Genomic DNA, 13,233 nt, shown 5'->3' on the forward strand with positions numbered 1-13,233 from the left:
ACACCAGATACACAGTGCTGGATGAAAAGGTTAAGAGATCGTATCAGTAAAGTTTCCCACCAAAGCTTGCTAATAGCACTCTGGCTGATTAGAAAGCACTTCTGTAGTTTGGGAACTCTAATCCGCTCTTATCAACCCTCCAGCTTAGGCATGTATCAGGGTGGGAACGGGAGATATATCAGCTCTGCCACAGACTGATTTCTGGGGCCCCTGCCCACGAAGAAGCAGATCAGAAAGGAGCTCATGCCTGCCAGAGTGAAGTTTTCTCCATAGCAACACATGCGACTCTGCAAACAGGCAGGACTAGACCGGGCCGGACAGTGCCCCCAGGAAGCAGCGGCCGAGGGTGCAGACAACAGAGGGAGCAAGAGGAAAGTGGCACCGACGGAGCTGGCGGGGCACCTGACAGCGGCAGCTGTGAGACCCTCCAGCACCCCCAGCCCACCTTCCAATAAGACGGATGGCAGAGGGACAACAGATGTTCTCTGTGGGGAGCAGGGGAAAGAGGCACCCAGGGCAGAGTGATCGCCCGCTTTGGAGCAGACAGCTGGCACTGGAGAACTTGGGGGAAAGGTCTCATGGAAAAAACAGGTCCTATCTAAACTGAAATTCAAGCCAGGCTGATAGCGGAAGGTGTTCTCACACACCCAGCCATGACGCCAATAACAGGGGCCACCAGCGTGGCTGAGACCGTCAATTAAGCGCCCGTGGGCCAGGCCCAGTGCGGGACATCTGTACCTTCATCGTGCTGTGAGGGTTAAAAACTCACTCACTGATAAACACCACCTTTCTGGATGTCGCATTTTTGCCAGAAGAAGAAACGGGGATCACCGAGGTGCCCTTACATCCCACAGGACAGGGTTACTTACACTTGAGGCTGGACCAGGAGGTACACTAGTTCCAAATCTCTGCTCTTTTGTTCAGATCACTGAAATGCGGGTAAAAATCCAACCACAGAACAAGGGCACCTAAGAGACTAAGTGGCCCTTCTCGGCTTCCCCTGACTCATTTCTCCAGAACGCCACTGATGAGCCACGTCAGAGGCTGGAGAGGAAGATGCGTAAGTCAGGAACTGTAACAGCTGGCAGAAGAACATCTTCAAAAGCGATCAGGAATTAAAATAAAAGCGACATCTGCCCTCAGATGTACATCTGTGCCACGTGCACGGCTCTTTGTAATAACAGAATGTAAGCAGAGCTGTCTTATAGCACTAATGCTAAGGGGCAGGACCAGCAGCCTCCCTTCAGGTTGTGATGTCTGCAGGGATGCCTGGGAGGATGGGCACTGGTGCCACGGAACCCGTGTCCTGCCAGGTCGTGACACAACGGGCTCCCACTGTGCACGCTGCAAACACATCACCCCGACAAGCTGACCGTGGTGTCAGCAACCGGGAAGAAGGCAGTTCCTGGAGAAAAGGCGGCTCCACCACATCTGCCTCCAGAACAATTAAAAAGCAAAAACCAACCAACACCCCCAAAGTTTTCTGGGCCCTGAATTCTTAACGTCATCACAGACCAAACAGGAACCCAACCTCCAAATGACGGGCCCAGAATTTCAGAACCATTTCCGTGCCGCAGAGCCAGCAGCGCCTGCAAATGAGCTTTGCAACAAACAGAAGAAGTCTGTCTCGAAATGACATTTTGTAGGTAATGTACAAGTGGCTTCCTCTCTGCTGGATGTGCCCCCTTGTTCTCATTCTCTGTTCTCGCTAATGAGCGCCTTTTCCTCTCTCTTCCCCCTGCCTGTTTCAGTTTGAAACGTGGCACTGTGGCACCAAAGGAACAGGACATTGGAAAGGGAAAGGAGAGGGGAGGCGGCTTTCAAATCTGACACACACCCCACTGGCTGCCCACACCCTGAAGGCCGCTCCGGCCGGGCTCCACCTCAGACAGGCCTGAAGGACCAAAGCGTGGAGTAGAAATCCCCCTTGCACCACCTCTCCCCAGCAGAGTCAAGAAAGAGAAAGCTGGAAGGGAAGGAGGGGGGAAAATAAAGCTCCACATTCCTGACATTTTTTAGCCAAGTGCTGTGGCTGCACAGAACAGCTCTATTCCAAACAGCCCGCAGGATGGAAAGAAAACCTGGGCTCAGGGGGAAGAGCCTGCCCCTGGCCTCGGAAATGGGAGAAGGGACCTCAGGAGGGTTCAAAACTGAACCAAACAGAGGTGGGAGGGCAACCCTTTCATGTGTGTTCCCCAAAGGAAGTGATCCCAAGGGAAGGAACTTGGAGTCATCATCTCCCAGGGGACAGAACTAAAGTCCTGGGGTTCCTGCGGGGGAACGAAAGCCCCTCTGAACGCTGGTAAGCTGACCAGTGAGTTGGGGAAGGGGCGAGGCAGGGAAGAAGTGGAGACCAGTTAAGATGCAAGGGCCAGGCTGTGGCTGGCTGGGGTGGGGGAAGAGGGCCCCAGCTCATTGGCAGAGGCTGGGCAGGGGACCCCAGAGGGAGAAGTAGCCAGGAGACTCGCTCTTTGTGGGAAGAATTATAATTGAGTTTTCCTGATTCAGCTTCTGAATGAAGGCATCCTAGCCCTGCCCAAGTTAGAAACCCAAAAGCCTGCCGTCCTCTCTCCCTGCCTTCCCCTCCCCTTTCCATCTCCTTCCGTCCTCACTCCTAAGAAAAAGTGAGTCGTGTTAAGTGCTGGCCTGCCCCCCACCATCTGCATCCCTATATACACACACACATACACACCACCCCTCCAGGGAAGAACCCAGATGGCCCTGAGTGATAGCTTGTAAGTCCCTGGCTGGTTTACCCCAACGATGAGGATGCCCACATGTGTTTCTCTGAGGTCCTGCTCTCATCTGGTAGGGAGAGCAGAGTTCCAGAAATCTGAGTCCCCCCGGCAGATACCTGTCTCTTTGGAGAGTCAGTTGGTAGGTACAGACAATGAAGACCTACTGTGTGCCTAGTGCAGAACACACGTGATTCATAAGGGAGGTCTGGACACGGCCCTCCTCCTCCCAGACCAGCCTGCACCGACCCACAACGTACCTCCAGTGCACCTTCCTGAGGAGACAACCTGTCCTGTACGTACAGATGCCGCGGGGCGAAGGTTCTACCAGAAGAGGGTGGTGGGACAGGGAGCCGTGAGGCAGGCATTTCAGCCCTGGCCGTTTCAACACTCCCCAGTCCAATCCCAAAAGGGGGAGGAGGGCAGGGCAGTTTTTTCAGGGTTTTTTTTCCCACCCTGGGCCTTCCTCTTGTCATGTACTGGAATTAAGGGCTCCTAGCACTTTCCACCTCCCATGGACGGCCAGGTTTAACCAACAGGACTTTCCACCAGACCAGAGGCAGCGAGGGAAGGAGGTACCGAGCTCAAATACTCGGCAGCTCTTTTTGAGCAAAGGTAAAAGCAGGTAGAGCCGCCATCCTTAATGAATGCCAGACACACAGCAGAGAGACCCACCAGGCTATGCAAGAGACGTCGCTGGCTGTGAGGGCTACAGCTGTCACGTGTCTTTCCAACCACACCCTCCAAGTCTGGTGACAAGGCACTGGGAGGCCTCTTAGAATGGAGGACAGCAAGGAGACACTGAGAGCACTGGCTGGACCAAACAAATTTTCTCCTATCCCGCTAAGCTATTATGATCAACAATAACAGGGTTTCAGGAGCAAACGACCTGATTTCACATTGGTAGAACCTGTTATGGCTTTTGCTGCTCACATGATCTCAGTTAAACCTCACAATAACGCTGTAAGGAAGACAGTTTTTACTCATCTGTAATGATGGGGAAACTGAGGCTGCATCTGTTTTTTATTTCGTCAAATTAGTGACAGAGCAGGGACCGTGACACCGGGACTACCATGGCTTGACAAAGCCCTCGCCGCCGATACATCACGAGAGCTGTCGGGGTGGGTGGAAGGAGTAAAGGAGGCCTGCAGACCCTGAAGCCCAGCCAAGGACACATGCAGACATCCAACGCTGATTCGGCCACCACAAGAATGTCCCCAGCTTGAGGGCAGCTTCACTGACCAAGCAGGGCCCTTGTCATCCTTAGAGAGGAGATAGGGAACCCAGAGACTGAGGGACACAGAAGAGGTAATTAGCCACGCCAGGAATCTTCCATCTTCAAGGCAATTTATAGAGAGTTACAGCTTCCTAACCCATTCCTGAGAATGCAGATAAGCTGCCCACGAAGTGTCACTCACATATCTGACCCTTGAGACAAGACAGACCACAGCAAGTCCTATACTCAGCGTTTGCCAGTTCTCCCTACTTGTGAATATCACATTTTTCTGGCTGTCGGGAGTAGGGAATCCTTCCCATCAGCCCCCTTGGATTCTGACCCCATTCGGGCTTACTAAAACTCCCTGCTCTATGAGGCCTGCCCCAGCTGTCCTGAGCAGGACCCCGTCATCTCCCCCTACCCGAATAGCTTTTAGAGAATCACCTTTCCCCTAAAAGCAGAGGGTATCCCTGGCCCGCGCCTTGCTCCTGTCACAGGAGAAGCTCTGGGTCCACCACAGATGGATCTGAATGAACAGTTCACAGAGTGAAACAGGGTTTATGAAAACTGGCCTTTTGGGCAAGAGTTAAAAAAAAAAAAGGGGGGGTGGGGAGGGTGGCGGGAGGACGGCAGAAGTGCACTGCTGGGATGGGGCCAGGGCCACACGTGAACACCCCGAGTCTGGCCCAGAGCGGAGGATGCAAAAGACCCCGAAAATCAAGTGGGAGGAGGAAAAGGGCCGGGGTCCCTCCCACTGGAAAAGCCCAGAGGAGCTAGCAGCCACGGCTTGGGAAGGGGAGTTGTGCAATGACTGCGGGTCTGGAAGTCTCCGGGCTTGGCTCCCGGACACCAAAAAGGAACCCGCGCTGGGCGGGCCGGGTGGCAGCTCTGCGGTTGGTTCGAGGCCAGGCTGAGGATTCGGGGCTGCAGGGAGAGCTGCAGGGTACGGTAGGTGCCCAAAAGGGCGGCAGGGCAGGCGGGCACGGCGCGGAGCTGGCGGCGGTGTCTGGGCTGACTAGGAGGCCGAGGGGCGCACAGTGCACAAAGCCGGGGGTGCGGGGGACCGACACGGCGGCCGGGCGCCTAGGCGCAGACGCGGACCCCGGAGACCCGCAGGGGGACGCCGGGCGGCGCGCGAGAGGGGCGCTCACCGCCCCGCTGTCGCTCACCTCGAACATAAGCCCGATGAGGACGCAGAGCACCAGGCAGAAGCCGATGTCCGCATGGTTGTGGATGACGAACTCCTGGCTGAAGAGCGGGTAACTTTTCGTCCTCCGGCGGAAAGCCATGGCAGCGGGCGCGCACGGCCGGCGGGGCCCGCACCCGGCGCTCACCAGCCGCCGCGCAAACTTCTCGAGCCCAGGCCCACTCCGCCCGCCGGCCCGCCGCCCTCTCGCCCTCCCGCCGCCGGCCCAGCGCCCAACAACTTCTGGGGCCCGCCCCCTTCCTCCGCCCGCCCCCGCCCCCGCCGTCCGGGACCGCCCCCGGCGCAGCCCCCTCGCCGCCCGCGGCCCGCACTCGGTGCGCCTGGCTCGCTCGGGCCCCGCCCCCGCGCGCTTAACCCTTTCGCCGCCGGGGAGGCGAGGGGGCGGGGCCGGGGCCGGGGCCGGGGCGGGGCCGGGGCGGGGCCGGAGGGCGGTGCGCCAGCCTGGGCTCCCCTTGCCCGGCGCTCGCGCCCCGCCGCGTTCTCCCGGCCGGGAGCTGGCAGAGGGGCTTAAGGACGCACGGCCCTACCCGGACAGGAAGTGGCCCCGGGTTTCCCACTCCTCGGCGGCCGCTCCTTCCTCTGCGGGAAGGGAAGGGCCGCGGAGGCCGCGGGCTGGCCGCGGGCTGGGCAGCTCAGCTCGGTGCTTCCGGAGGTGCGGGCCGTGGCCTTGGGGGGCTGAGAGCCGCTCAGGTTCGGTGCTGGCCGGCATCCTCGTTGGCCACAGCGGCCTGCATGGATGATAATGAATGGACGGTTAACCAAGTATTCACTGAGAACTAGAGAGGGTTAGGCACGGTTCAGATTGCTGGGAATATGCAGCAAAGACCCTGCCCTCGGGGAGCTTGCTTTCCAATGGGCGGGAATGGATGGATCGGTGCAGTTGTGCTCTCTTAACTTTTGAGAACTTTGTGCTACTATAAATTAGTTTTACACGTTTTACCCAAAGTCTACCTTCGATGTTAATTGATCCGAAAAAGTGGAAGAATAAACACTGAAGAAGAAAAGAACTTTCTCATTGAAAGTTTCTGTTTAATATTAAGTTTTAAAAGTACTCGTGGAGGGCTTCCCTGGTGGTGCAGCGGTTGAGAATTCGCCTGCCAATTCAGGGGACGCAGGTTCGAGCCCTGGTCCCGGAAGATCCCGCGGAACAGCTGGGCCCTGGGCCCGTGCGTCACGGCTGCTGAGCCTGCACTCTGGAGCTCCCAAGCCACGACTACTGAAGCCCGGGAGCCTGGAGCCTGTGCTCCGCAACAAGAGAAGGCACCGCAGTGAGGGACCTGAGTGCCCGAACGAAGAGTGGCCCCCACTCTCCGCAACTGGAGAAAGCCCGTGCACAGCGACGAAGATCCAATGTAGCCTAAAATAAATAAAATTAAAAAAAAAAAAAACTACTCATGGAGGACAAAAGGTATTTTTCATAAATTAAATTGGCAAATATTGGATTTAGTCCTACCAGTAATGAAGGAGTCAACTAATCACTTTCCAGAGGTACAAAATGAGAAAAGAACTATTTAATTCCTAGTTCCTTTTTTATTAGGTCCACAGCTATTTCACTTCTAAGTAAATACAATTTCTTAGAAATGGCACAGTGTATGAAATGTGATTGAGTCTGGACTTATCTGGAGTTCTGAGATAAATTTTCCATCTTAAGTTTCTTGACTCCAGTATTTAGTCTTTGGTCTCTAATTCCTTTATCTGACATAAGGAAATGAGAAAGTAATGCCTATATCGGACTAAAGCTAATTTAACTTCAAGACTGACCTTTCTTAAAGTTGGACCTTAATCTCGTGAGGAATAGAAAGATCCAGAACTCTGGAACATCTCAATTTTCCATCTGTGAAAAGGTGTTCAAATCTTCAAACTGCAGCCATATCTATTAGGTTGAACCCTATGAAACTGACTTCTTTATAGGTCAAAACCAGAACACCAGCATTTCAGATGGTTCAACCTAATAGTCCCCTTGTGTTTCCACATGACCATTTGTAGAGGATGTGGTGGTGGGAATTTCTTGCAAAGGTGGGATGCTAAAAAAAAAAGAAAAAGGTGGGATGTTGCTATCCCCTTAACATTAAGAGTTTAGTTGGGAAGTCCTGGGACATAGTTATGTACTAGAACCTCCACATTTATAAATGAGAAACATGAAATAAAGGGGATGACTTAGGGCTCATACTGATGACTGCCAGCTCCAGACCCTTCCAAATATAATTGAACAACTAGACACGGGGTTCTTAGCTGTATGATTTAATATTTCATTACCTTGAAACCCCAAGGAGGAAGTCCTAGATGCCTACTTCATCCATCGCAACCACCTCTTAAGTCCTAGTTTCAAGACCTTCAACCCCAAATGGATCTCTTCCCAACCCCTCTCATGCAATCGGTCATGGAGTCCCATGAATTCTTACCTCAGAATCTCTCCCACCAACTCTCACCTCCACCACTCTTCACAGGGCCCACACAAATTACCCATGGTTACACTGCCTCCAGTATCTCCCCCCCTTCGACACATCTTTCCATTAGAAACATCTACTGAGCACCTACTAAGTGCCAGATGCTGTGCTAGTTACTGAAGACAAAGATAGGACAACCCCTGTTGGTGGTTTTAAAATATGTCCTCAAGTTCTTTGATATTCCAACCTTCAAGAGATAGCAATTAATTCCCCTCTTCCCCTTGAGCATGGGCTGGATTTAGTGGCTCACTTTTAACAAATAGAATAAGTTATGGTGTGTGACTTCCAAGACTAGGTCATAAAGGCATTTTGTTTTTCTCCTTTCTCTCTTGTCTTGATCACTTGCTCTGGGGAAAGTGGGCTGCCATGTTGCGAGGATACTCAAGCAGCTTTAGGGAGAGGTCCACATGGACAGGAACCAGGACCTCCAGCCAACAGCCAGTGCTAACTTGCCAGGCTTCTGCATGAGCCATTTTGGAAGCAGATCCTCCAGCCCCGGTCAAGCTTTCAGATGACCACAGCCCTGCTGACCTCTCGACTGCAACCTCATGAGAGACCCCCTAGCCAGAGCCAGGCAGGTAGCCACTCCCAAATTCCTGACACACAGCAGCTGTGAGCTAATAAATATCTGCTGTTTTAAGTCACTGAATCTTGTTGTCACTGGTTATGCAGCAAGAGGTATGCTGGAGCTTACAATCTATTAGAAGAGACAGAGACATCATTACAATTCAGTGTGATGATGGTGACTCTAAGAACAACTTGAAATACATACCCTATGAGTGCAAAGAAAAGGTAACTTAATTCCGTCTGGGGTAATGGGAAGAGGACATTTGGGCTGGACCTTTATCTGGTAGGATCTTACTGATAGAGAATGCAGGAGCGGGGTGGGAGATGAATTTTGGAGGCTTAAGATGGAGCTAGGTTGTAACAGGTTTCAAATGCCATGATAAAGAACTGTGACTTTCAGTGTATCATAAATACCTTACAATTTTATTTGTCAATTATACCTCAATAAAGCTGAAAAAAATTTTTAAAGAATTGTGACTTTATTCTGCAAACAATGGGAATTTTTTAAGCAGGACCAAATCTGTCTTTAAAGAGAGAACCATCAGGAATGTGAAAGATTGTTTTGATTTAAAAAGAGTAGTATCTTGGGCTTCCCTGGTGGCGCAGTGGTTGAGAGTCCACCTGCCGATGCAGGGGACGCTGGTTTGTGCCCCGGTCCGGGAAGATCCCACATGCCGCGGAGCAGCTGGGCCCGTGAGCCATGGCCGCTGAGCCTGCGCGTCTGGAGCCTGTGCTCCGCAACGGGAGAGGCCACAACAGTGAGAGGCCCGCGTACCGCAGAAAAAAAAAAAGTAAAAAGAGTGGTATCAGGAAGACCATTTGAGAAACTATTAGAACAGCCCAGTTAAAAACAAAGCAAAACAAAACAAACCCCTTCTCAAAGAATAGTGGCGATAAGAATAAAAGAGAGGTGAATTATTTCAGGGACAATTGTACGGGTTAATTAATTGGATTTGGCGATTGCTTTAATATATGATGTATAGGAGTTGGAGGAGTCAAAACTTTAGGCTACAATGACATAAATGATGGTGGGACCATTAAAAAACATATATGGGGACTTCCCTGGTGGCACAGCGGTTAAGAATCTGCCTGCCAATGCAGGAGACATGGGTTCGAGCCCTGGTCTGGGAAGATCCCACATGCCATGGGGCAACTAAGCCCGTGTGCCACAGCTACTGAGCCTGCGCTCTACAGCCCGCAAGCCACAACTAGTGAAGCCCTCGTGCCTAGAGCCCGTGCTCCGCAACAAGAGAAGCCACCGCAATGAGAAGCCCGCGCACCACACAAAGGGTAGCCCCTGCTCTCCACAACTAGAAAAAGCTCACGTGTGGCAATGAAGACCCAACACAGCCATAAATAAATAAATAAATAAATAAATAAAATTTAAAAAAAAAACACGTATATGGAACAACAGAGAAAGAACAGTCATAAGCGAGGAGAAGCTGGCCTCAGCTTTGCACAAGCTGAGCCTGAGGAGTCTCAGGATGTTCAAATCGACGCTTTGACAGGTCAGTTGGAAACCACTGGACTGGATTAAGGGAGAGAAAGTCAGAATTAAAGGTATTTGTGGAAAAAAAAAAAAAAAAGGTATTTGTGCTTCATCTGCAAGGGGACTGTGGAAGCCATGAGGTTAACTAAGTGTTCCCAGGAGAGTGTGCTGAGTGAGGAAAAGCCCGAGGTCAGCAGAATCTGAGGGACCCCCAACTCCGAGAAGGGGGGAGAAGGAAAAGGAAAGGGGGGCGGGTTGAGGAAGCCATAACGCAAGCATTTCACCAGGGCAGGTTAAACCAGGCAGGATAAGAGGATGAAGCCCCTAGGTGCTGGCATTACGGCCTTTGAGGGCCCACTCTTTTAAAAAAAATTTTTTTAATTGAAGTATAGTTGATTTACAATGTTTCAGGCATACAGCAAAGTGATTCAGTTATATATATATATACATATATACTTTTTCAGATTCTTTTCCATCATAGGTTATTACACGACATTGAATATAGTTCCCTGTCCCATACAGTAGGGCCTTGTTTTTTATCTATTTTATATATAGTAGCATGTATCTGTTAATCCCACATCCCTAATATATCCCTGCTCCCCCTTTCCCCTTCAGTAACCGTAAGTTTGTTTCTATGTCTGTGAGTCTATTTCTGTTTTGTAAAGAAGTTCATTTGTATCATTTTTTTAGATTCCACATATAAGTGATATCATATGATATTTGTCTTTCTCTGTCTGACTTCCTTCACTCAGTATGATAATCTCTAGGTCCATTCATGTTGCCGCAAGTGGCATTATTTCATTCTTTTTTATGACTGAGTAATATTCCATTGTGTGTATATACAACATCTTCTTTATCCATTCATCTGTCGATGGACATTTAGGCTGCTTCCACGTCTTGGCTATTGTAAACAGCACTGCAATGAACATTGGGGTGTATGTATCCTTTCCAACCATGTTTTTCTCCAGATATATGCCCAGGGGTGGGATTGCTGGATCATATGGTAACTCTATTTCCAGTTTTTTAAGGAACCTCCATACTGTTCTCCACAGTGGCTGTATCAATTTACATTCCCACCAACACTGTAGGAGAGTTCTGAGGGCCCACTCTTAATTGGACATTGGAGGAGGCATAGTTAACAGTGGGTAGAGGATGAGAAAAGGTGAGAAAATAGTCTATTCTTTTAAGAAGTTTGGTGAGAACAAGGGAAATGGATAGTGTCTTAGGAGATACAGAAGATCCAAGGAAGGATCTTTATTTTTTAAGATCAGAGCATATTTGGAGACAGAGAAAAAACACTCAGGAGAGAGAGAGGGAAATACTTAAAATACTAGAAATATGGGAGATCATGGATGAAACCAAGGAGGAGGCATGAGGGTCACTCCTCTGAGGCTGGGGCAACAACCTAAGGTGGGTGAATCTATAGTTAGGTCTGGACGTGGAGGAGATAATAACCTTTCATGTTTATATTGTGCTTTACAGTTACCCTGTGAGGGAGGAAAGACAGTGATTACCAACCCCTTCTTATAGCTGTTCTGAGACTCATGAAAGACAAAGGGCCACATAATTAGCAGGTAGCTGAAACAGGACTCAGACTAGAGATCCGCACAGGGTCCCCTCTGCCCACCCAAACTGGAGCCTTTCAGGCTTCCTAGAGCATGGCACTGATCAAGTAAGCACCATCTGTCTCTCCCCACCTGTCCCATCATGGCAGCTGATAATTCTGAAACCAATGCTTAACTAAATTGGAGTAGTCCCCCTTTCCAGAACAGACCCTGCAGTTTCCAATCTCTGTGTCTTTGTTCCTCTCACAAGGCCCTTGTGCTATGTCCCTTTGCCTATAAGGTAACTATCCTTGAAGATAAAGGGTGTGTACCTCTTCCTTCACAAAGCTGTCTTCAGGGCACTTAGGCTGGAGGGGTCACATAGCACCTGGGCACACCTCTCAGGTAGCAGCAAGTTCTCCTGCAATCAGTGGATTTTTCTATGAGTTTTACACACCCTTCGGATGGTGTCACCTTTTAGGGCAGGAATCTAGCCATTCGCTCTCATATTCCATCAGCACCAAACACAATAATCCCACGTGGTGTGTTCTCACTGAGTGTTGTTTTAGTGAATAAATGATTGAAAGAGAGATGCTGTTGCCATGGCCGGTATAAGAGTGACCACTAACCCCAGGAAATGGAAAATGTCTTTTCTCATATAACAAGAAGTCCTGAATTAGTTCATTCCCAGGGGTAAGTGATTCATCCAAACCTGCATTCTCACTGTCCTGCCACTTTGCCACTCTGTGTTTGCTTTTGTCTCAGACTTGTCCCTCATGGTTACAAAGGGGCTGCAACAGCTCCAGGCATTCTATCTTTCATACAACAAGACCCAAAATTCAGACAAGAAAGAGGGGGGCATTTTGAAGAGTGAAGAAAACTTTCCCAGAAATCCCAGACTTTCCCCTCATGCCTCATTGGCCAGAAATGCATCACATGCCCATTCCTAAACCAGTCATTGGCAAGGTGAGTGGAACTGACATGACTAGATTAACCTCACCAGGAAGGCATCCTCAGAGGAGCTGAGGAGACTTTCAGCCTGCTTTGAAGATCCTGACTAGGTCCTGGCAAGAAAAAAGGTGGGGAACTAGTATGGAGCAGGCATCCAGAGCACCTGCACCATAATTTCTGTCAGGGCTTTTTACTCTATATATTTTCACCTCTTTTCCTCAAGGGACTCATGGCACTCTTGCCCAAAATGAGTCTTGCTTTCTGGTTTCCGTACAGTAGACACATGAGCTTTGCAAATGGCACACACCTACCAGTCACTGTTGAAGTGTCTCGCTGATGCAGCTGCAGCTTGACAAAGTGTAGTGTTGGTGCTCCGACGGTCCAGCATGTCATATCAGGCACAACATTCTTGCCTCTGATACCACAGCGGTTTAGTGGAATCAGTGGTATACTAAGGTCAGGGCAGTGGAAGCAGTCAGCCCTGGGGGCACGCATGAAGGCGTTGCACGATCTATAAAGAATTTTAAAACAATGATAAACCTCTAAAGGCAATGTGGTATCCTGGATTTAACCCTGGAACAGAAAAAGGACATTAGTGAAAACATGGCTGAAATCCCAACAAAGTCTGTAGTTTGGTTAATAGTATGGTACCAATGTTAATTTCTGTGTTTTGAAAAATGTACCGTGGTTACATAAGCTGAGTGAAAGGTTTATGAGGACTCTCCATAATAATTTTGCAACTCTCACGTAAATCCAAAATTATTTCAAAGTTAGAAACAAATTTTAAATGACAAAAGTGACTAAAATTCTTTGTTTTTTAATTACCACCATGGCAATTCTAAACAATGTTAGAGGTAAAAATACTTCCCCAAATCTTTTGGTCTAAATTCTAAACAATTGTTGTTGCTGTTGAGTTTTAATAATAAGTATGTAAATTTCGACCTTGCCTATTTTTACTATTTATCTTTTAATAAACACTGCATCCTACATGAAAGTTAATTCTAGTAACTCTCATATATACAGCCGACTCCTAATACACAGGGTCTCAGATGCACATATTTGTTTCCAGTAAGTTCA

The 13,233-nt window shown here is 49.7% G+C and overlaps 1 protein-coding gene across 1 annotated transcript in view; it reads right to left on the bottom strand.

The window, feature by feature from the left end:
- Nucleotides 1–5,240, bottom strand: part of TRAM2 (translocation associated membrane protein 2) — a 69,876-nt gene extending 64,636 nt beyond the window's left edge. The window contains exon 1 of the mRNA XM_065885537.1: nt 5,121–5,240. Coding sequence (XP_065741609.1) covers nt 5,121–5,240 — 120 coding nt within the window. The remainder of the gene's footprint in view (nt 1–5,120) is intronic.
- Nucleotides 5,241–13,233: the final 7,993 nt, after the last annotated feature.

Source organism: Phocoena phocoena, chromosome 10 (genome assembly GCF_963924675.1).
Source record: "Phocoena phocoena chromosome 10, mPhoPho1.1, whole genome shotgun sequence".
Taxonomy (NCBI): domain Eukaryota; kingdom Metazoa; phylum Chordata; class Mammalia; order Artiodactyla; family Phocoenidae; genus Phocoena; species Phocoena phocoena.